The 24,751-nt window shown below is 48.1% G+C and overlaps 1 protein-coding gene across 4 annotated transcripts in view; it reads left to right on the forward strand.

The window, feature by feature from the left end:
* PIK3C3 (phosphatidylinositol 3-kinase catalytic subunit type 3) overlaps nt 1-24,751 on the forward strand; it is a 365,653-nt gene that overhangs the window by 295,348 nt on the left and 45,554 nt on the right. Inside the window, exon 25 of one of the 4 annotated variants that reach the window (XM_063958242.1) lies at nt 7,188-7,750. The exons of 2 other annotated variants lie outside the window; for them this stretch is intronic. In XM_063958242.1, the coding sequence (XP_063814312.1) occupies nt 7,188-7,205 (18 nt within the window). In that variant the 3' untranslated portion in view covers nt 7,206-7,750. Of the gene's footprint in view, nt 1-4,636; nt 6,861-7,187; nt 7,751-24,751 lie in introns of those variants that run through there. One more of the 4 variants, XM_063958250.1, reaches the window with a different exon arrangement.

Consider the following 24,751-nt stretch of genomic DNA (forward strand, 5'->3'; position numbering starts at 1 on the left):
ACAGGCTCGCACTTCCAAAACCACTAAGCCCAAACCTAAACGTGCCTGGGCTGCCCGTCAGCCTGCTTCCAAAACTGACAAGCCTGCTGCATGACGGGGCAGGCCTACCTCTGGGGATCCCAGGGTGGGAGGCCGACTTCTACTTACCCAGGAATGGTTGAAGACCACTTCCGACCCCTGGGTACGGGAAGTCGTCACTCACATTTACGCCATATCCTTCAAGAATCGTCCCCCTTATCGATTTTGCCTGACAGACGTCCCTTCGGATCAGGTGAAGGCAAAAACTCTTCATTTGGTGGTACAGTCCCTCCTGGACACAGGAGTGGTGGTACAGGTGCCTCTGGCTCAGAGAGGCAAGGGGTACTATTCACCGCTGTTCCTAGTCCTGAAACCGAATGGGTCCTCTCGGCCCATGCTCAACCTCAAGTCCTTGAACAAATTTGTGAGAGTCTCCAAGTTTCATATGGAAACTCTTCGCTCTATTGTTCTGGCCTTGGAGCCCAGGATTATATGGTCTCCCTGGACATACAGGATGCTTACCTGCATATTCCTATTGCAATGTCGCATCAGCAATACCTGAGGTTTGCTGTAGGCAACCTCTATTATCAGTTTCGTGCTTTACCTTTTGGTTTGACCACGGCTCCGCGAGTCTTCACAAAGGTCATAGCTGTAATGACGGCTGTACTCCACCGTCAAGGGGTCAGGATCCTCCTGTATCTGGACGACTTGTTGATCCTGGCAAAATCCCCAGAAATTCTCCTATGTCATCTGGATTTGACGCTCTAGTTTCTGCAAGCCCACGGGTTGCTCATAAACTGGAAGAAATCTTCCCTTCGTGGTCCCTGCTCAGAGCATGGTGCACCTGGGGTTGTTGCTGGACACTCACAACCAGTGGTTGTTCTTGTCTCAGGAGAAGGTCCTGAAACTTCAGGACAGGATTCAATGCTTCATATCTCTTCCGCTAGTGTCGATACACTCGGCAATGCAAGCACTAGGTCTCATGGTGTCGGCTTTCAACATGGTGGAGTACGCTCAATTCCATTCCCGCTCTCTGCAGAAACTGATTCTTGCCAAATGGGACAGCCTGCCTCACCGGATCAGGTCTCACATGCTCTCCTTATCTCCGGAGGTCCATCTGTCACTATGTTGGTGGCTGCATGACCAACGTTTGAGCAGGGGTCATCCCTTCTGGATCTCCATCTGAGTCCTTATGATGACGGATGCCAGTCTGAGAGGTTAGGGCGCGGTACTGGAGCAACACTCCCTTCAGGGTCGGTGGACCAGGGAGAAGTCTCTCCTCCTGATAAACATTCTGGAACTGCGGGCAGTGTTCAATGCACTGAACTTGGCCCAGCATTTAGTACAGAATAGACCTGGTCAAGTACAGACGAACAACGCCACTACGGTGGCGTACATAAATCATCAAGGCGGCACTCAAAGTCGCATGGCAATGAGGGAAGTATCAAGGATTCTTCAGTGGGCGGAACGCCATCTGCCAGCCATATCGGCAGTGTTCATTCCGGGGGTCCTAAACTGGGAAGCGGACTTCCTCAGTCGTCAGGATGTACACGCCGGAGAGTGGAGCCTCCATCCAGATTTTTTTTTCAACTCCTAGTGGACAAGTGGGGCCTACCAGATGTGGATCTGATGGCGTCTCGACACAATCACAAGGTTCCGGTCTCGGGGCAAGTACAAGGGATCCTTAAGTAGCGTACGTGGACGTACTGGCAATTCCATGGAACTTTCGGCTGCCATACGTGTTCCCTCCGGTGTCACTTTTGCCCAGAGTACTAAGGAATTTCAAGCAAGAAGGAGGAATCTTACTTCTGATCGCTCCAGCGTGGCCCAGACGGCATTGGTTCTCAGATCTTCAGGGTCTCTCGCTAGAGTGTCCCCTTCTACTTCCCAGATCTCCTCGTTCAGGGCCCCTGTGTATATCAGGATTTGGCCCGGTTGGCTTTGATGGCGTGGCTCTTGAAGCTTCGGTTCTGAGGGCCAAAGGATTTTCTGAGTCGGTCATTCAAACCATGTTGAAGGCCCGTAAACCGGCTTCTGCTTGGATTTATCATAGGGTCTGGAATTCTTACGTTGCTTGGTGCGCAACTAACAATCATGACACTTACAAGTTTAGTACGGCCAAACCTTTGGACTTTCTACAACAGGGCCTGGACTTGGGCCTTCGGGGGTCATTCCGAGTTTAACGCTTGCTGACGATTTTCGCTGCGCAGCGATCAGGTGAAAAAACAGCATTTCTGCGCATGACCCGCAATGCACACGCGCGACGTACGGGTACAAAGCTCTTTGTGGTTGTGCTCAGGTTCTAGCGAAGTTTTCCTTCGCACTGACGGCCTCAAGAAGATTGACAGGAGGGGACGTTACTGGGTGTCAACTGACCGTTTTCAGGGAGTGTTTGTAAAAACGCAGGCGTGTCTGAAAAAACGCAGGCGTGGCTGGGCATTCGCTGGGCGGGTGTATGACGTCAATTCCGTACACGAATAGGCTGAAGTGATCGCAAGCGCTGAGTAGGTTCAGAGCTACTCTGAAACTGCACAAACTGTTTTTGTAGAGCTCGGCTGCACATGTGTTCGCACTTTTGCTAAGCTAAAATACACTCCCCAGTGGGCGGCGGCATAGAGTTTGCACGGCTGCTGAAACTAGCTAGCGAGCGATCAACTCGGAATGACCCCCTTCGTCTGGCCTCCATCAAGGTTCATATTTCTGCCTTGTCGGTTTGGTTCCAGAGAAAAATTGCGACTCTACCTGATGTTCATACATTCACTCAGGGTGTGTTACGGATTCAACCTCCTTACATCCCGCCTGTGGCTCCTTGGGATTTGTCGGTGGTTCTGAAGGCGTTACAAGAGTCTCCGTTTGAGCCTCTTGAATCTGCTACACATTAAGTGTCTTTCTCTTAAGGTATTGTTTCTGCTGGCTATTGCCTCTGCTAGACGGGTGTCGGATTTGGGTGCCTTGTCTTGTAGGTCCCCCTATCTGATTTTTCACCGTGACCGGGCAGTTCTTATAACATGTCCCGGGTACCTACCTAAGGTGGTGTCTTCTTTCCACCTTAATCAGGAGATTGTGGTTCTGGCCTTTGTCCCTCCTGAATTGTCTTCCAAAGAGCGGCCTTTGGATGTGGTCCATATCTATGTGAAGAGGACAGCTCCCATCAGGAAGTCTGATTCTCTCTTTGTACTGTCTGGTTTTCACAAACGTGGCTGGCCTGCTCACAAGCAGACCCTGGCCAGATGGATTAAAATGGTGATTGCACAAGCTTATGTACATGCTGGTCGTCCAGCTCCTGCGACTATCAAGGCCCATTCTACTCAGACTGTTGGACCTTCTTGGGCGGCCCGTTGTGGTGCGACCCTTGAACAATTGTGCAAGGCGGCTACGTGGTCCTCAGTGAACACGTTCATAAGGTTCTATGCCTTCGATACTTCCGCCTCCCAGGATGCTTCCTTTGGACGCCGGGTTCTTGTGCCCGCTACAGTGCTTCCCCTCCAATGAGGAACTCTTTAGGACACCCCCGATGTTATTCCCTGTGGAACCCAGTGTACCCCGCTGCAGAAAACGAGATTTATGGTAAGAACTTACCGTTGTTAAATCTCTTTCTGCGAGGTACACTGGATTCCACATGGCGCCCACCCTGATGCACTTAGCTTCTTTGGGTTGGTGTGGCATAGCCGCTGACACCTTCTCGTGACGTGAGAATGTGGTGTATATGGCTACTAACAGTTGTCGTCTCTCTTACCTGCTACTGCATTGGACTGGTTATCAAAACTGAGCTCCTGTAGATGGAGGCGGGGTTATAGAGGAGGCGGCGCTATGCATTCGGGTAACAGTCAAAACTTTTAGCCTGTTGGTGCCTCGGATCAAGATCCTACTCTACACCCCGATGTTATTCCCTGTGGAACCAAGTGTACCTCATAGAAAGAGATTTAGCAACGGTAAGTTCTTACCATAAATCTCGTTTTCTCCCTCCATCTCCCCATATTCCTCTCATCTCTCTCCCCTCATCTCCCCATATACCTCTCCTTTATCTCCCCCTATTGCTCTCCCCTCTCTCATCCATCTCTCCTATACATCCCATCTCCCACATTCCTCTCATCTCTCTCTTCCCCCATCTTCCCCTATATCCATCCCATGTCTCTCCTTTATCTCCCCCTAACTACTCCCACCCCCTATTCCTCCCATCTATCTACTCCATCTGTTCCTAACTCACTCCCATCTATGTCCCCCTCTCTCTCCCTCTTTCCTCTCACTTCTCTCCCCCTTTTCTCCCATCTTTCTCTCACTCGCAGTACAGCTGAATAGAGTGGAGGCAGCCGTTATCAGTACAAGCAGCGGACAGGCTGCCCTTCATGTGCTCTCATTACACTTGTCAGGGACATACGTTTTACCGGATTATGTATAAAATATGTAATTTAACTGGACAAACCCTCTATTGTACTGGTGATCCACAAGGCCATACTATACATTATTAACTGAATTATTTATAATATATTGGAATGGCTACTGGTTTGTGTCATGAGAAGCTGTGTACGAGGAGTATGCAGAATATTAATATACTCTAGTAGAAGCTATATACATTTAATCTTGTATCACACAGTGTGACCCTTTAACCTTCGTCTAGTCTTTAGAATGACTTAATGACCCCAGAAGACCAATGGCCGGCCCTTTGGCTGATATGACGGATTTTCTCCTGGATGGCGGTTTTCTTACACGTTGAACCCGCTGCGTTCTCCCTGTATGTGAGCGGACGATCTAGAACTTCAGCCGACTGGATCATTTCTCAGCAGCACAGTTTCCCCTGTTACCTTTAGTAATATCTTATTTTTGAATTTTGTAATGTCATTTCCATTTTATTGAAATTGCTTTACTGAGATGATAAAAAGGCTGCATGGCCCCCTCCTCCCATAAACTGAGTGATGGATGTGTTCAGAGCCATTTAACAAGACAATACTATACCTTGTTGGGGCATTAAGCCGCTGCTTTCAGATCCCGCATTGATTTCTTTTGCTAAGCCTTAAACAAGAAATCTATATATATTTCAAGAAACTTAAATTAGCTAAAGATCTATTTGGATTGACCAGTGAAAAGAATTTATGCCGGTTGCTGGACTGCAGTCAATAGTCATTTTAGGTATGATGATGCTGCTTTTACAGCCGCAAAACGCCACGAGGCGCAAGTGAGCCACGCCGAGCGGTGTAGTGTCTTTCTCGTGCATTTGTGTGTCTTGGTTGCAGTGTGATACGACAAAACATCTTCAAGAGACTGCACGGATTAGTTTGATATGAGACACTTATAGTCCAGATCTGTATACGAAGCACAGCGGAACATGAAAAAAAAAAAGCCGCGGTCGCTGCATCATAGCGCTTTGTATACAGAGTGTGGGGTAAATTTACTAAGATGGGAGTTCTATTTAAGATGGGATGTTGCCCTTAGCAACCAATCAGAATCCAGGTATTCTCTTCTAGAAGGTGCTAGATAAATGAGAAGTATTATTTATCATTTATTTATTAACAGTTTCTTATATAGCGCAGCAAATTCCGTTGAAGACAAAACTGGGTAATAACAAACAGACATAGAGGTAGGAGGGCCCTGCTCGCAAGCTTACAATCTATAGGGAAATAGGCATGGATACAAAAGGAAAGGTGCTATCTATTGCATAGTTGTCCGCCAGATCGCATCTGATTGGTTGCTATGGGCAACATCCAATTTTAAATAGAACTCCCATCTTAGCAAATTTACCCCTTAGGGCTGTATTCAATAAGAGTCGGAAACTGCCGACTTGTCGGAAAGACGGCAGTTTCCGACTGGAATAGGTCGGAAGGGGTTCTGACCTATTCAATAGGGGCACATTTTTTCCGACAAGTCGGGAAACCCGGCTTGTCGGAAAGCAGTTGGATCGGCGGAATACCCGCCGATCCACCTGCTGCTGTCGGAAACGGGGCCAAATCCGACAGGTTTTGCCCCCCTTTCCAACAAACTCAATCCAACTTGAAAACAAGTCGGATTGAGGTGAGGAGCGGTGCGGCGGGCTACGGGGATGAGAGTAGTACCTGTAGTGCCTCCCCCGCCGCCGCACATATCACTGCCGGCTCCGGCCGCCGCTGGAAGCTCCTCCGCCGGCCGTCTCCCTCTGCTCCCCCCGACGGCCGTCTCCCGCTGCTCCCCTGCCGGCCGCCTCACACTGCTTCCCCGCCAGCCGCCTCACGATGCTCACCCCGCCAGCCGCCTCACAGTGCTCCACCCGCCGGCCGCCTCACACTGCTCCCCCGCCAGCCGCCTCACAGTGCTCCCCCGCCGGCCGCCGCACACTGCTCCCCCCGCCGGCCACCTCACGATGCTCCCCCCACCGCTGCTGTCAGCGCATCCGGCACCCACTGACAGCAGCGGCAAGACAGGACACAGGGAACAGCCAAATCCGACAGTCGGATTTGGCCGCTCTTTGAATAGGGGTTGTCGGGTCCATTCCGACAACTGCATGTAGGAATGGACCTGACTCTTATTGAATATACCCCTAAGACTTTGTTGCATAAAGATATACAAGTGTGGAATATAAAATTAATCAGTGCGGTCTCATTAATTAGTTTTGTTGCATTTGGTTGCAATTAAGATGCATATTCACTCAAATAAGTCGCTCTGCACAAGCCGAGTCGCACAGCACCAAATACACTGAGAAGGGACGTTTGGAGTGACTCCATCAATAGTGTATATACAGAACTGGTCTGTTCCGCACTGGTCATAGGAAATGTCATAGAAGATGATAGTAGGAATCCAACATTTAATTAGTAATGAAAAGTGATTAATGACGTTAATAAAATATAACCTTTAATAATAAACCATTAAAATAATGTTTCCTGAATCTCTCCCAAAGTGAGACCTTTGTGCATTTACTATCAAGGTTACTTTTTGTAGCACAGGAAAGGCATGCTGCGACTTGTGGTGCTCAAAACTTAAACACGTTGCATTTGGTTTCATCATTTAAGTTTTCACAGATAAAATATCTCCTGTGATTTAATCGACCCCATAATCATACTGTGAAGAACACTGCTATGGTATAGAAACGTGTCCCTCCCTCTAACAATAAGTCTCGTTATCATAATATTGTAAGTAAATAATAAAGAGCAGACTAATTCCAAAGGTCTACTAGTAAGATTAGACATGTTCCTCTTCTGTAGGTTTTTGGGGAAGAATGAATACGGAATTACCAAACCCTTTACTTGTTTAAAGCAAACATTAATGATTGCACATAATAATATAACAAGTAAAGGAGAAGTTGACGTTGGAGCTTACCATCTAGAGGAAGAAGTGCACTACTGAGACCATCGGAGCTAACGGGACTATGAGTGGACTATAGTGTGGAGCTTGGGTATTGCCATAGGCAGGTGCAGTGTCCGATGGCGCTCCGATAGTACGTCTTTGTACGCACGTCTGGCCCTCAGCCGCTCAGCGTCTCAATAGAGCGCAACATTAACATGCAGACACAGCAGCTCTGACAAAAGTCAAACCCACAACTGAATTAGCGCCCACCTCGGAATATCCCAGAGTATGGGATGACGGATGTCCGTATACCAGAATGCCGGCAGGGGGCAAGCGCAACTAAGCCCCTTAAGGGCTTGCTGCACTCGCCACGCTGCGGGCTCGGTGGCGAGCTTAGCTCGCCATGGGTTCTATTCTCCCTCTATGGGTGTCACCGGTATTCCGAAGGCGATATAGTACCCCTGTCAGGATCCTGGGATTGTATTGAGACAGTCGGGACGCTGACAGGCGGTATTTTAACCGCATACCGTATTTACATATATACAGGGTGATTCAAAAGTCGCAGTACACCCTTTTGTTTCAAAAACTGTGCAGGAAATGGGAAAACTGAATTCTCCAGTAAGGTATGGGTGAGGTGGGCTACCTTTTAGGGTATGTACCGAACATGGGCGCCATCTTGAAATCAGCCATCTTGAATCTTCTCTCCTCTTTTGTCAAAGCCATCTTCAGTTACCTGCAACCAAAAAGTGTGGTAACTTTTGAACCATACCTGCTATTTCACATCTGTTTGCAGCAATAAACTTTTCAGCACATTCTGATGTTTGACATGTTACACGACCCCCTTTCCATTTGAAAAAACTGACTTAGATTCAAGATGGCCGATTCCAAGATGGCGCCCATGTTCGGTACATACCCAAAAAGATATCCCACCTCACCCATACCTTACTGGAGTATTCAGTTTTCCCATTTCCTGCACAGTTTATGAAACAAAAGGGTGTACTGCGACTTTTGAATCACCCTGTACAATATTTGCAATCTGGTACAAAGCAACAGAAGACGAGAAAGCGTTAAACCCGTGGAGCTAAGTAATTCTTCTCTTGTCAATTTAAACATTTTTCTCAGAATGGGGTATGCAGGAGCTCAAATCCCTCTTAAAATCCCTGGAATATCTTCTGAGATTATTGTATCCGCATCAGAAGCAGTCTGATCATTTTATTCTCGCTGATTTATGAGGACAAAGCCTCTGGACTGCTCACTAGCCGCATGTGTTGTAGTGTTAATTATTTTGGTGAGTGTACTGCATACTTGCCTACTTTTGAAAAGTAGTTTCAGGGAGATTATAGATCGCACTCTAATGCGGTGCACCATTGAGGAGGCGTGTCACATTCCACCCAAGGGGCGTGACTATCTCCACCTATGGGCATATCTACTGTCAATCAGGGGTGTGTCCTGCAGTGGCAGGTGAAAACCAAAGTATAAAGCTCAGTACTTGCTACACACTGACATCGCAGCTACATTACACAGCAGGGCTACATACTGACATCACACCTACGTGCAAGGCATGTGACTATAGGATGAGGACAATGGAATTCAAGGACAAATTTAATAAAACACATGAGATTAAGGATTACATCAAGTGTAAAACATCTGGGGTGATCTATTGCCTTACTTGTACGTGTTCAAAAAGGTATATTGGAATGACAACGAGACCCTTGAAACAAAGGGTACTTGAACACGTAGGATCCATCAGAAACTGTAAAAAAGATCACAGTAAATTTAAACAGTTGACAACAGTGGCCAAACACTTTTTTGAGAAACATGCTGGCAGATCAACTGATTTGAAAGTGTTTGGCATTGAACAAGTACGATTGGGTATAAGAGGCGGAAACCTGACGCAAGAGCTTTTGAGAAGAGAAAGCTGTTGGGACCTTTCTTCTCAATGGACTACAAACCACATGGACTAAATGAACATATCAACTTTGCTGCTTTTCTATACTGACAATATATAGATATACATATTTAAAATAGATTAAAATTAGGATATACAGAAGTATACTGTATATTTAAATGGAACACACTGTTAATCATATTTTAATAACTATTTTCTTAATATAACATTTTCCAATATAGATTAATAATCTTCATGTGCAATATCATTCTGTACAATGAAGAAAATTGACAATGCCTCTGCAAACTATAAATAATAAAATGACTTTTCCCTCTCAGTTCATACCTGGATACTATTAAATTAATTATCTATAAACCTTTATATATTTATGAAAGCCAATATGGCTGAAATGTATTGATTTATGTTCATTCCTTTATTCATACATTATGTATCAGTGATATTACGCTGATACGTGTGTCTTTTCATGTTCAAATACCTTCTATGGAGCAAACATCACTATAAACTTATAAACAAAAATTATGACTGGTCCAACAACATGTCAATCAAGTTAGATAACCAATGAGGGGCAGAGGCAGGCTATTTAACTCCCTTCCGCCCGAGGTTCGGGTTCCCTATGATTACGCTGTAATGCGAAACGGTTGTTAGGCAGGACGGTACACGTGTTAAACAGGTCCATCAACTTAATAGCTAAAACCACTGTATTAATGGGTATTTAAGCCCCTGAAAATGCATAAATGTGTGTGTATATGTATGTGACAAACTGCTTCTAAATTAATTGTGGTGAGACGGCGAGTGATAGCCGCCTCGTGTGGGACGCGCTCATCAGCAGCACAGTGATCATATATACAGCTGTATAATAGTGGAGAGTCAGTATATTCAGACAGGCTGCACGTTCATCATATAGTTAATGACACCTGTTAATAGATCTTGCTAGACCACTGGCAGCGGTCAGCGAGATCACTACTGTTCGGGCACATTTAATATACCTTCAGACCGCGGGTGCTGGGAGACGCCAGCCGCGGTCAGCGAGTCCACCGCTGCCCGACAAGGCGGGTGATGTACACAATCCTGCCGATGTGTCCATAAATAACTTCATGTCACCATAGGATTGTTTGGGTATATTTGCATTTGTACAGGTTATATTATAATGCGGGATTCAGAATTGTTAATATTGATATGAACAGCCCACACCTGTACATACATTAAGAACATAGGAGTTTACAAAATACCCAATCACTCCTTTATATGTGTTTTAAGTTACATTGGTAAATCCATTCAGGGAGACTGCTGATTACAGACGGCTCGTTCTGGCTGTCTGAGCAGATCCCGATATACTTTACACTTACCAACGGTGGACGCTGAGAGGTGTAAAATTATAGAATTGCACCTGAGGTATAAATATTATACCTGATGTGGCTTTTTGGAATAATAGAAGTGTGGGACAGATACAGGTGGACTAATAACTAGACAGCCTAGGTTGAGAGAATGAATATATACATATTGTATGGTCAGCCATCCATACGCACCTCAGGGATGCTATGAAAAGATATTGAATATGGGATGTATGATGTCCAATAGAAGATGCTAAAAAGAGTCATCCAAATATATATATAAAGCACTGTTATGTGCTAAATTGAAGCTTTACCAAAATTCTTTAATTTATTGAGCAGTTTATTTATAATCTAATAAATGTACCTACAAACTTCAAAATAAATAAACATACAACATATTCAATTGGGACGTACAATAGTACAATAACAATAATGCTACAGAATTTCACGCTCCCTCCCAGAGGCCCTACAGCAAAGATGTCAACTGTTGTCATCTTTTGTTGTAACATGCAATATAAATTCATGGCAACCACCTCGCATATTGTGTTCATTCTCCTACATCATGTATTGTTCTGTCTTTCTCACATGAGGGGAAGTGTATCAAACCTTTGAGAGAAATAAAAGGGTAGATCCAATTACTTGTGGTGTTTACTGTGTGGGTAAAGCTCTAGTTTCAACATGTGGATCTTTCATTGCAGTTTCTGAAGCGCTAAGTGCACCCTCTGGATTAATGGTGGTCATTCCGAGTTGTTCGCTCGCTAGCAGTTTTTAGCAGCCGTACAAACGCTATGCCGCCTCCCACTGGCTGTGTATTTTAGCTTAGCAGAAGTTTTTTGTGCAGTTTTAGCGTAGCCCAATACCTATTCAGCGCTTGCGATGACTTCAGACTGTTCAGTTCCTGTTTTGACGTCATGAACACGCCCTGCGTTCGCCCAGCCACGCCTGCGTTTTTCCTGGCACGCCTGCGTTTTTACGAACACTTCCTGAAAACGGTCAGTTGACACCCAGAAACGCCCACGTCATGTCAATCACTCTGCGGCCAGCAGTGGGACTGAAAAGCTTTGCTAGACCTTGTGTGAAACTACATTGTTCGTTGTAAAATTACTTCGCGCGTGCGCCGCATACGCAGAAGTGCCGTTTTTTTGCCTAATCACTGCACAGCGAACGAAAGCAGCTAGCGATCAACTCGGAATGGCCACCCTTAACTGAATAGCTATGGGCTGACAATTAGCCGCGGCATAAACCGCACCGGATAATTGAATCTTCCCAATCGGCTTCTAGATATCAGGTATATAGCACAGTTATGTAGGAGTGGATTGGTTTTTATAGGCAAACTTCTCCACTTTATTTCTCTCCAAGATTTGGTAACTCTCCTCCTTGCTGAAATTCTTATATTTGTTCTGTTAGGCAATGCATCCGTACCGGACTTACTGCTATGCCCAAAGCTATGTCCAGTCCTAGAGGCTTTGTAGCGTCTGATGATACAATTAAATACATATCTGAAATTTGCGGAATTAATCTAGAAAAGAGAAAAAGAAAGCCACGTATTAAATAAAAGTCGCCTAGTAATCTGTATAACCGTCTCCCTCTTCCGTTGTTGCTGTGTTCAGTACATTTTATTTGCTAGCGTAATATTTTTCTGTGTATGAAAAGACGGAGGTTTACAGTTTTATACAAGTTCCAGATGGTTTATGTCTGCGCTAAATTGCAAATATTCCCATGAAATCGTCCGGAATGTCACCAGGAACCCGGTGAGCAGTTTACAATACAGAACGAATTGCTTCCTGTTTTATGCTTTTGTTTATCATGTTCTATACTTAATGTCTCTTCTATTTAATACAATCATTTATCAATGCAGAAATACGAGGCAGTGACACATTTCTCCCAACGCTTGGGAGCCGGCAATTTTGTAAGAGATGTTTGTGGCATAGACGGAGCGCAGTGCGTAACTATAGAACCCACCTATTTATCCAACGGTGCCCAACAGGTATCCGCAATGCCTGGCAGGTACACCCAGCATGTTCTACAGTGACCAGTGACCAATCAGAGAAGCATAAAGCAACTCTGGCCAACCCTGGTGCCCAACATATGCCTAAAGTCTTCATCCCCTACCTGCAAATGACTGGCTATTCTCCCCTTGCTGAACTGTCAGAAACCTGTCACTGTCACTCACATTTGCAGCACAAAGGGGGTCATTCCGACCCGATCGCTCGCTGCAGTTGCCGTCATTGCCTAGCGATCGCCTCAGAGGTGGTCACTGGGCAGGAGGGTGAGCGGTCCGGCCAACGCAGGCGTGGCCAGACCGTTGGTGGGCCACGGCGGCTGCATGACATCACACGCAGCCGCTGTGGGCCGGGGAGCGACGAGTAGCTCCTGGCCAGCACACTAAAGCTGCGCTGGTCGGGAGTTGCTCTTGAAGTGCAAAGGCATCGCCGCTGTGCAATGCCTTGGCACTTCTGCGGGTGGGGGGGGGGGTGGCACTGACATGCGGGCAGACTAGCCCTGTGCTGGGCATACCCCCGCATGTCAGTGTGAATGATCGTGACCCCCAAAGTCATTTTAGGGCTCCCAGGCAGATGCGCTGGACACTGGGATGTGAGTGACAGACTGGCACATGCCAAGTACTTTAGCATACAGTCGCCGGTCACTAAGGACCTGCCTATTGGGACATTGGTCTACAGTAGTCGGTCAGCGAGACATTGAACATATGGTATACGGTCATTAGGTGAACCACACTTAGGTCGACAGTCATTAGGTGGACCACTATTGGTCGACATGCATTGAGTCGTCAGGGTTTTCTAGGTCGACATGACATTTTTTTTAACTTTTGAACTTTTTCATACTTTACGATCCACGTGAACTACAATTGGGAACGGTAACCTGTGCCGAGCACAGCAGTAGTGTAGCGAGGCACCTTGCCCGAAGCATGGCGAGCAAAGCGAGGGGACACGGTGCACTAATTGGGGTTCCCGGTCACTTTATGGAGAAAATTACACCAAAAAAATAAAAATAAAATCTCATGTCAAACTTTTGTCATGTCGACCCATTTTGGGTGTCAACTTACTGTCGACCTAGACACTGTCGACCCAAGTGTGTTCGTACCTATGACCCATACCCGAACATGTTACCCTTAAATTACTCATATGTCTCAGTCAGTTGCACAGCTATTCTTGCTGTCCTGTGGGCACAATATCCCATCTTAAATAGAACTCCAGTCTTAGTAAATTTACCTCATAGTTCTCTTTCATACACTACATGGTACAGATGTGTCCACGTGCATCCAGCTTCCTGCCTCGCTAAACAGCCCTTCTAGTGACGCCATGCCGCGGTGTTACTCTAGCCTCCAGCATCTTTTTGTGGAACATTTTTCCATAGGACACACAAGCAGCTTATGCTGATTAAAGCCATATGCGGCATGCCTATATTCCTAGAAAACACTGTAGCGCAACATGTCGTATGCAGACAGAGCCGCAGTCTCGCAGAATATAGGCATGCCGAACATCGTTTTCATCAGCAGAGTCTGCTTGTGCGTCTCATTCCCGTAACCATGCTAATAAGACGCATTTTCTCCCCTCCAAAAAAAGACGCCTGACGCTAACCGGACGGCTCACTCACGCCAGGCCTCTCCCCACTATTGAGGCAGGAGGTATGAGGACACATCTGCATGTTCGTATTTCCTTATCGAAAAATGGAACATTGGAAACTCTCTCTTGTTCTCAATTTGCTTTTTATTGTAACAGACATTGCTTCAATAAAAACATAACAAAATAAAAAAGATGCATAACTTCCTGCGAATAAACGGCGGCACTGTTAAACCGCGCATCTTATGCAGAAACAGCGTATTAAGGAAGAGGCGCCGATGGGGTAATTAACATACATATGTCCTTATTAATTTAGAAAGCAGACATGATTTTATTAGGTTTGCGGTGTAACGGCACACATGCTCCGTTGTTCAATTGACCTTCAGAGCCAGTATATTATGTGTTCTCTTGGTGCGTCGCTCGTCAGCGTCCTCACTTATTATTTAGCAGCGTTGTCGGTGACTCCATTCTGCCGCCTGCTTTTATTGGAAGTGGGCTCTCTATAGTGCATTAGAGGGCCTCGTCTGTCTCTCCCTGCTACATATGCTTTTTAATTGTCATCCACAGACATTTAACCTTCTTTCTTCTTCAATTACTTGAAACATTTCCAGAGCTAGGGGATGTGAATGTGCCCTTGTCATTTTACAGTCGTAAATAAGCTTGTGTTCCAGCTGTTAGAACAATAGCATTAGAGGAAAGGTCAGGTAGGGGATGTTATTACTTGTACAGCTCAGTAATAGAAGATGCACAGTATCCGTCTCCTGCCGTTACAAAACTATCTCTTACACTGTTACGGCTGGCAGCCGCACAGAGGGGGCTACCAGCCCTTATCCCTTATAATGTGCCGGTCTACTATCTGTAGGAGAGGCCGCCAGCTTGTGGGATGAGCCAGTTTCCGTGGAAGGAAGCCATGAAGTTGTGTATTTGAAACACTGGCGTGAAAAAAAAAAAAATCCTATAGATTGTAAGCTTGCGAGCAGGGCCCTCCTACCTCCAGGTCTGTCTGTTTTTACTTTTTACCCAGTTTTGTTCTATTACTGTTGTTCTAATTGTAAAGTGCAACGGAATATGCTGCGCTGTATGGTGGCCAATCCCGGGATCCCGGGATTTAGGCCCAAAAATGGCCGGGATTCAATCCCGGGATGGGAAGCTCCAATCCCGGGGATTGAGGGATCAGCGTTGAGCGTCCACAGGATGCTCAAACGCTGCCCGGCTTCCTGCTTTCGGGTCCCCAGCGCAGCGTGAGAGGTCACGCTGCGCTGTCAGCTGCTGGTGGGAGCCGCCAGCAGCGTTCACAGGATGTTCCCCTCTCGCCCGCCCCCGGTATAGGGTGAGTTATATGTGCGGGGTGGGGTGGGGCGAGGGGGCGGCCACCTAGGGAAAAGCCAATCCCGGGTATCCCGGGATTGGCCATTTTTCAATCCCGATACCCGGGATTTTTAAAAATGGCCCGGGATTGGCCTCCCTACTGCGCTGTATAAGAGACTGTTAATAAATAAATATTAAATCTCCTACGTTTGACGTCGGCAACGCGTAGTCCAGAGTACGTCACCTGTCGTGCGTTGGTTTGGTGGGTGTATGAGGTGTGCGATAGGCCGTCTGCACACACATCACTCATTGCTGTCATGGGTGAAAGGGGCGATATATCAGAGTGCAGAAAAGGCTGATTATCGGTTTTCAGGCCAAGGGTGGCGGTATTTCTGACACAGCTTGGTTTGTGAGCTGTCCGCGTGCTGCTGCGGTGAAGGTGTATCATGACTGGACAAATGGCGCCATTGCGAATAAGCAACGCGGAAACTGCGGTGCTGCTGATGTGAGAGGTGAACGTCAGCTACGAAAGTGCGTGAGGGCCGACCGACACGATACAGTGGGGCAGCTCACCGTCACAATGAACCTGACGTGTGTCTAAAACTACAGTTCAGCCTGTCTAGCTGCTGTCCGTTCTGCACAATGATGTGACTCCACCGTGTAGATTGAAACCGATGTTTTTTTACTTTTTTTCAATAAAGGCAAATAATGAGATCTGGGAAAATTTAAATATATATAGTGCACCTAAAATGGCTGCCTCCCCTGGATCTTTCGTGGGTAGGATGAATCGGCCTTGCATCTGATGGCACAAAATGGCTGCCTCGTCTGTGGTATTGTGTGTTCCTGGGTCCTGTATTTTATGCAAACATAAACATCTTTATTTTGTACATGGTATATGTATAGTGCACACAAGCGCTATATTATAGAGTTACTCTTATTAAAGCGGGTTCTCATCCCCCCTCCCCCCATGTGGCTGTCGCAGTGAAATGAGGACCTTAAATCATTGGGCCTTAAAAAAAGGTATTCTACAATTGTGCTGAAAATCATCTTTGTCTCATGGGAGGCTGTGGCTGTAGCTGTCCCAGTGGGCTTCAGTTTACCGACGGACGCAATACCGACGGTCGTAATCCCAACAGCCATTGTCCTACAGTCAAAATAAGGAAACGGACAAAATACCGACATTCATCATGCCGACATAGTAAGAATACCGACATTTCAAAATACCGACATGAGTTTTTTTCAGGTTTTTTTGTGTAAATTTTGACATACCGTAGGACGACATGGACACCGTCTAAGTGTACCGCGTCCCCTCGCATGGCTCGCTCGCTATTATATTCCCCCTCCAGGTCCACTGGGATGGTAAAGTATGAACAAGTCTCTTTTGGGGCAAAAATTTCTTTAAAACGCATGTCGGCAGTTTGACATGTTGGCATTTCAAAAGTAGGTATTCTGACTATGGGGGTCATTCCGAGTTGATCGCTCGCTGCCATTGTTCGCAGCGATCAGGCTAAAAAACGGCATTTCTGCGCATGCCCCGCAATGCGCACGCGTGACGTACGGGTACAAAGCTCTTTGTGGTTGTGCTCAGGTTCTAGGGAAGTTTTCCTTTGCACTGGCGGCCGCAAGAAGTTTGACAGGAAGGGGGCGTTTCTGGGTGTCAACTGACCGTTTTCAGGTAGTGTCTGAAAAAACGCAGGCGTGGCTGGGCGTTCGCTGGGCAGGTGTATGACGTCAAATCCGGACACGAATAGGCTGAAGTGATCGCAAGCGCTGAGTAGGTTCAGAGCTACTCAGAAACTGCACAAATTGTTTTTGCAGAGCGCGGCTGCACACACGTTCGCACTTCTGGTAAGCTAAAATACACTCCCCAGTGGGCAGCGGCATAGCGTTTGCATGGTTGCTAAAATTAGCTAGCGAGCGATCAACTCTGAATGACCCCCAATGTCGTCATTTTGAACATGTCTGCATAATGAATGTCACCATTTTGACTGTCGGTCAATGGGTGTCTGTATTGTGTCCGTCTGTAAATCAATGATACCTGTCCCAGTGTCCTGTAATCTAGGTGCGCACAGAAAAGTACCTGTCCCAGTGTCCTGTAATCTAGGTGCGCACAGAAGAGTGCCTGTCCCAGTGTCCTGTAATCTAGGTGCGCACAGAAGAGTGCCTGTCCCAGTGTCCTGTAATCTAGGTGCGCACAGAAGAGTACCTGTCCCCGTGTCCTGTAATCTAGGTGCGCACAGAAGAGTACCTGTCCCAGTGTCCTGTAATCTAGGTGCGCACAGAGGAGTACCTGTCCCAGTGTCCTGTAATCTAGGTGCGCACAGAAGAGTACCTGTCCCAGTGTCCTGTAATCTAGGTGCGCACAGAAGAGTGCCTGTCCCAGTGTCCTGTAATCTAGGTGCGCACAGAAGAGTACCTGTCCCCGTGTCCTGTAATCTAGGTGCGCACAGAAGAGTACCTGTCCCAGTGTCCTGTAATCTAGGTGCGCACAGAGGAGTACCTGTCCCAGTGTCCTGTAATCTAGGTGCGCACAGAAGAGTACCTGTCCCAGTGTCCTGTAATCTAGGTGCGCACAGAAGAGTACTTGTCCCAGTGTCCTGTAATCTAGGTGCGCACAGAAGAGTACCTGTTCCAGTGTCCTGTAATCTAGGTGTGCACAGTGTCCTGTAATCTAGGTGCGCACAGAAAAGTACCTGTCCCAGTGTCTTGTAATCTAGGTGCGCACAGAAGAGTACCTGTCCCAGTGTCCTGTAATCTAGGTGCGCACAGAAGAGTACCTGTCCCAGTGTCCTGTAATCTAGGTGCGCACAGAAGAGTACCTGTCCCAGTGTCCTGTAATCTAGGTGTGCACAGTGTCCTGTAATCTAGGTGTGCACAGTGTCCTGTAATCTATGTGCGCACAGAAAAGTACCTGCCCCCTGTAATCTAGGTGCGCACAGAAGAGTAACTGTCCCAGTGTCCTGTAATCTAGGTGCGCACAGAAAAGTACCTGTCCCAGTGTCCTGTAATCTAGGTGCGCACAGAAGAGTAACTGTCCCAGTGTCCTGTAATCTAGGTGCGCACAGAAAAGTACCTGTCCCAGTGTCCTGTAATCTAGGTGCGCACAGAAAAGTACCTGTCCCAGTGTCCTGTAATCTAGGTGCGCACAGAAGAGTAACTGTCCCAGTGTCCTGTAATCTAGGTGCGCACAGAAAAGTACCTGTCCCAGTGTCCTGTAATCTAGGTGCGCACAGAAGAGTACCTGTCCCCGTGTCCTGTAATCTAGGTGCGCACAGAAGAGTACCTGTCCCAGTGTCCTGTAATCTAGGTGTGCACAGAAGAGTACCTGTCCCAGTGTCCTGTAATCTAGGTGCGCACAGTGTCCTGTAATTTAGGTGCGCACAGAAAAGTACCTGTCCCAGTGTCCTGTAATCTAGGTGTGCACAGTGTCCTGTAATCTAGGTGCGCACAGAGGAGTACCAGTCCCCGTGTCCTGTAATCTAGGTGCGCACAGAAGAGTACCTGTCCCAGTGTCCTGTAATCTAGGTGCGCACAGAGGAGTACCTGTCCCAGTGTCCTGTAATCTAGGTGCGCACAGAAGAGTACCTGTCCCAATGTCCTGTAACCTAGGTGCGCACAGAAGAGTACCTGTCCCAGTGTCCTATAATCTAGGTGCGCACAGAAGAGTACCTGTCCCAGTGTCCTGTAATCTGGGTGCGCACAGAAGAGTACCTGTCCCAGTGTCCTGTAATCTAGGTGCGCACAGAAGAGTACCTGTCCCCGTGTCCTGTAATCTAGGTGTGCACAGTGTCCTGTAATCTAGGTGCGCACAGAAAAGTACCTGTCCCAGTGTCCTGTAATCTAGGTGCGCACAGAAGAGTACCTGTCCCAGTGTCCTGTAATCTAGGTGCGCACAGAAGAGTACCTGTCCCCGTGTCCTGTAATCTAGGTGCGCACAGAAGAGTACCTGTCCCAGTGTCCTGCAATCTAGGTGCGCACAGAGGGGTACCTGTCCCAGTGTCCTGTAATCTAGGTGCGCACAGAAGAGTACCTGTCCCAGTGTCCTGTAATCTAGGTGCGCACAGAAGAGTACCTGTCCCCGTGTCCTGTAATCTAGGTGTGCACAGTGTCCTGTAATCTAGGTGCGCACAGAAGAGTACCTGTCCCAGTGTCCTGTAATCTAGGTGCGCACAGAGGGGTACCTGTCCCAGTGTCCTGTAAACTAGATGCGCACAGAAGAGTACCTGTCCCAGTGTCCTGTAATCTAGGTGCGCACAGAAGAGTACCTGTCCCCGTGTCCTGTAATCTAGGTGTGCACAGTGTCCTGTAATCTAGGTGCGCACAGAAAAGTACCTGTCCCAGTGTCCTGTAATCTAGGTGAGCACAGAAGAGTACCTGTCCCAGTGTCCTGTAATCTAGGTGCGCACAGAAGAGTACCTTTCCCCGTGTCCTGTAATCTAGGTGCGCACAGAAGAGTACCTGTCCCAGTGTCCTGTAATCTAGGTGTGCACAGAAGAGTACCTGTCCCAGTGTCCTGTAATCTAGGTGGGCACAGTGTCCTGTAATTTAGGTGCGCACAGAAAAGTACCTGTCCCAGTGTTCTGTAATCTAGGTGTGCACAGAGGAGTACCTGTCCCCGTGTCCTGTAATCTAGGTGCGCACAGAAGAGTACATGTCCCAGTGTCCTGTAATCTAGGTGCGCACAGAGGAGTACCTGTCCCAGTGTCCTGTAATCTAGGTGCGCACAGAAGAGTACCTGTCCCAGTGTCCTGTAACCTAGGTGCGCACAGAAGAGTACCTGTCCCAGTGTCCTGTAATCTAGGTGCGCACAGAAGAGTACCTGTCCCAGTGTCCTGTAACCTAGGTGCGCACAGAAGAGTACCTGTCCCAGTGTCCTGTAATCTAGGTGCGCACAGAAGAGTACCTGTCCCATTGTCCTGTAATCTAGGTGCGCACAGAAGAGTACCTGTCCCAGTGTCCTGTAATCTAGGTGCGCACAGAAGAGTACCTGTCCCATTGTCCTGTAATCTAGGTGCGCACAGAGGAGTACCTGTCCCAGTGTCCTGTAATCTAGGTGCGCACAGAAGAGTACCTGTCCCAGTGTGCTGTAATCTAGGTGCGCACAGAGGAGTACCTGTCCCCGTGTCCTGTAATCTAGGTGCGCACAGAAGAGTACCTGTTCCAGTGTCCTGTAATCTAGGTGCGCACAGAGGAGTACCTGTCCCAGTGTCCTGTAATCTAGGTGTGCACAGAAGAGTACCTGTCCCCGTGTCCCGTAATCTAGGTGCGCACAGAAGAGTACCTGTCCCAGTGTCCTGTAATCTAGGTGCGCACAGAATAGTACCTGTCCCAGTGTCCTGTAATCTAGGTGCGCACTGAAGAGTTCCTGTCCCCGTGTCCTGTAATCTAGGTGCGCACAGAAGAGTACCTGTCCCCGTGTCCTGTAATCTAGGTGCGCACAGAAGAGTACCTGTCCCAGTGTCCTGTAATCTAGGTGCGCACAGAAGAGTTCCTGTCCCCGTGTCCTGTAATCTAGGTGCGCACAGAAGAGTACCTGTCCCCGTGTCCTGTAATCTAGGTGCGCACAGAAGAGTACCTGTCCCAGTGTCCTGTAATCTAGGTGCGCACAGAAGAGTACTTGTCCCAGTGTCCTGTAATCTAGGTGCGCACAGAAGAGTACCTGTTCCAGTGTCCTGTAATCTAGGTGTGCACAGTGTCCTGTAATCTAGGTGCGCACAGAAAAGTACCTGTCCCAGTGTCTTGTAATCTAGGTGCGCACAGAAGAGTACCTGTCCCAGTGTCCTGTAATCTAGGTGCGCACAGAAGAGTACCTGTCCCAGTGTCCTGTAATCTAGGTGCGCACAGAAGAGTACCTGTCCCAGTGTCCTGTAATCTAGGTGTGCACAGTGTCCTGTAATCTAGGTGTGCACAGAAGAGTGCCTGTCCCAGTGTCCTGTAATCTAGGTGCGCACAGAAGAGTACCTGTCCCCGTGTCCTGTAATCTAGGTGCGCACAGAGGAGTACCTGTCCCAGTGTCCTGTAATCTAGGTGCGCACAGAAGAGTACCTGTCCCAGTGTCCTGTAATCTAGGTGCGCACAGAAGAGTACCTGTCCCCGTGTCCTGTAATCTAGGTGCGCACAGAGGAGTACCTGTCCCAGTGTCCTGTAATCTAGGTGCGCACAGAAGAGTACCTGTCCCAGTGTCCTGTAATTTAGGTGCGCACAGAAGAGTACCTGTCCCCGTGTCCTGTAATCTAGGTGCGCACAGAAGAGTACCTGTCCCAGTGTCCTGTAATCTAGGTGCGCACAGAAGAGTACTTGTCCCAGTGTCCTGTAATCTAGGTGCGCACAGAAGAGTACCTGTTCCAGTGTCCTGTAATCTAGGTGTGCACAGTGTCCTGTAATCTAGGTGCGCACAGAAAAGTACCTGTCCCAGTGTCTTGTAATCTAGGTGCGCACAGAAGAGTACCTGTCCCAGTGTCCTGTAATCTAGGTGCGCACAGAAGAGTACCTGTCCCAGTGTCCTGTAATCTAGGTGCGCACAGAAGAGTACCTGTCCCAGTGTCCTGTAATCTAGGTGTGCACAGTGTCCTGTAATCTAGGTGTGCACAGAAGAGTGCCTGTCCCAGTGTCCTGTAATCTAGGTGCGCACAGAAGAGTACCTGTCCCCGTGTCCTGTAATCTAGGTGCGCACAGAGGAGTACCTGTCCCAGTGTCCTGTAATCTAGGTGCGCACAGAAGAGTACCTGTCCCAGTGTCCTGTAATCTAGGTGCGCACAGAAGAGTGCCTGTCCCAGTGTCCTGTAATCTAGGTGCGCACAGAAGAGTACCTGTCCCCGTGTCCTGTAATCTAGGTGCGCACAGAAGAGTACCTGTCCCAGTGTCCTGTAATCTAGGTGCGCACAGAGGAGTACCTGTCCCAGTGTCCTGTAATCTAGGTGCGCACAGAAGAGTACCTGTCCCAGTGTCCTGTAATTTAGGTGCGCACAGAAGAGTACCTGTCCCCGTGTCCTGTAATCTAGGTGCGCACAGAAGAGTACCTGTCCCAGTGTCCTGTAATCTAGGTGCGCACAGAAGAGTACTTGTCCCAGTGTCCTGTAATCTAGGTGCGCACAGAAGAGTACCTGTTCCAGTGTCCTGTAATCTAGGTGTGCACAGTGTCCTGTAATCTAGGTGCGCACAGAAAAGTACCTGTCCCAGTGTCTTGTAATCTAGGTGCGCACAGAAGAGTACCTGTCCCAGTGTCCTGTAATCTAGGTGCGCACAGAAGAGTACCTGTCCCAGTGTCCTGTAATCTAGGTGCGCACAGAAGAGTACCTGTCCCAGTGTCCTGTAATCTAGGTGTGCACAGTGTCCTGTAATCTAGGTGTGCACAGTGTCCTGTAATCTATGTGCGCACAGAAAAGTACCTGCCCCCTGTAATCTAGGTGCGCACAGAAGAGTAACTGTCCCAGTGTCCTGTAATCTAGGTGCGCACAGAAAAGTACCTGTCCCAGTGTCCTGTAATCTAGGTGCGCACAGAAGAGTAACTGTCCCAGTGTCCTGTAATCTAGGTGCGCACAGAAAAGTACCTGTCCCAGTGTCCTGTAATCTAGGTGCGCACAGAAAAGTACCTGTCCCAGTGTCCTGTAATCTAGGTGCGCACAGAAGAGTAACTGTCCCAGTGTCCTGTAATCTAGGTGCGCACAGAAAAGTACCTGTCCCAGTGTCCTGTAATCTAGGTGCGCACAGAAGAGTACCTGTCCCCGTGTCCTGTAATCTAGGTGCGCACAGAAGAGTACCTGTCCCAGTGTCCTGTAATCTAGGTGTGCACAGAAGAGTACCTGTCCCAGTGTCCTGTAATCTAGGTGCGCACAGTGTCCTGTAATTTAGGTGCGCACAGAAAAGTACCTGTCCCAGTGTCCTGTAATCTAGGTGTGCACAGTGTCCTGTAATCTAGGTGCGCACAGAGGAGTACCAGTCCCCGTGTCCTGTAATCTAGGTGCGCACAGAAGAGTACCTGTCCCAGTGTCCTGTAATCTAGGTGCGCACAGAGGAGTACCTGTCCCAGTGTCCTGTAATCTAGGTGCGCACAGAAGAGTACCTGTCCCAATGTCCTGTAACCTAGGTGCGCACAGAAGAGTACCTGTCCCAGTGTCCTATAATCTAGGTGCGCACAGAAGAGTACCTGTCCCAGTGTCCTGTAATCTGGGTGCGCACAGAAGAGTACCTGTCCCAGTGTCCTGTAATCTAGGTGCGCACAGAAGAGTACCTGTCCCCGTGTCCTGTAATCTAGGTGTGCACAGTGTCCTGTAATCTAGGTGCGCACAGAAAAGTACCTGTCCCAGTGTCCTGTAATCTAGGTGCGCACAGAAGAGTACCTGTCCCAGTGTCCTGTAATCTAGGTGCGCACAGAAGAGTACCTGTCCCCGTGTCCTGTAATCTAGGTGCGCACAGAAGAGTACCTGTCCCAGTGTCCTGCAATCTAGGTGCGCACAGAGGGGTACCTGTCCCAGTGTCCTGTAATCTAGGTGCGCACAGAAGAGTACCTGTCCCAGTGTCCTGTAATCTAGGTGCGCACAGAAGAGTACCTGTCCCCGTGTCCTGTAATCTAGGTGTGCACAGTGTCCTGTAATCTAGGTGCGCACAGAAGAGTACCTGTCCCAGTGTCCTGTAATCTAGGTGCGCACAGAGGGGTACCTGTCCCAGTGTCCTGTAATCTAGGTGCGCACAGAAGAGTACCTGTCCCAGTGTCCTGTAATCTAGGTGCGCACAGAAGAGTACCTGTCCCCGTGTCCTGTAATCTAGGTGTGCACAGTGTCCTGTAATCTAGGTGCGCACAGAAAAGTACCTGTCCCAGTGTCCTGTAATCTAGGTGAGCACAGAAGAGTACCTGTCCCAGTGTCCTGTAATCTAGGTGCGCACAGAAGAGTACCTTTCCCCGTGTCCTGTAATCTAGGTGCGCACAGAAGAGTACCTGTCCCAGTGTCCTGTAATCTAGGTGTGCACAGAAGAGTACCTGTCCCAGTGTCCTGTAATCTAGGTGGGCACAGTGTCCTGTAATTTAGGTGCGCACAGAAAAGTACCTGTCCCAGTGTTCTGTAATCTAGGTGTGCACAGAGGAGTACCTGTCCCCGTGTCCTGTAATCTAGGTGCGCACAGAAGAGTACATGTCCCAGTGTCCTGTAATCTAGGTGCGCACAGAGGAGTACCTGTCCCAGTGTCCTGTAATCTAGGTGCGCACAGAAGAGTACCTGTCCCAGTGTCCTGTAACCTAGGTGCGCACAGAAGAGTACCTGTCCCAGTGTCCTGTAATCTAGGTGCGCACAGAAGAGTACCTGTCCCAGTGTCCTGTAACCTAGGTGCGCACAGAAGAGTACCTGTCCCAGTGTCCT

This window comes from Pseudophryne corroboree, chromosome 1 (genome assembly GCF_028390025.1).
Source record: "Pseudophryne corroboree isolate aPseCor3 chromosome 1, aPseCor3.hap2, whole genome shotgun sequence".
NCBI classification, from domain to species: domain Eukaryota; kingdom Metazoa; phylum Chordata; class Amphibia; order Anura; family Myobatrachidae; genus Pseudophryne; species Pseudophryne corroboree.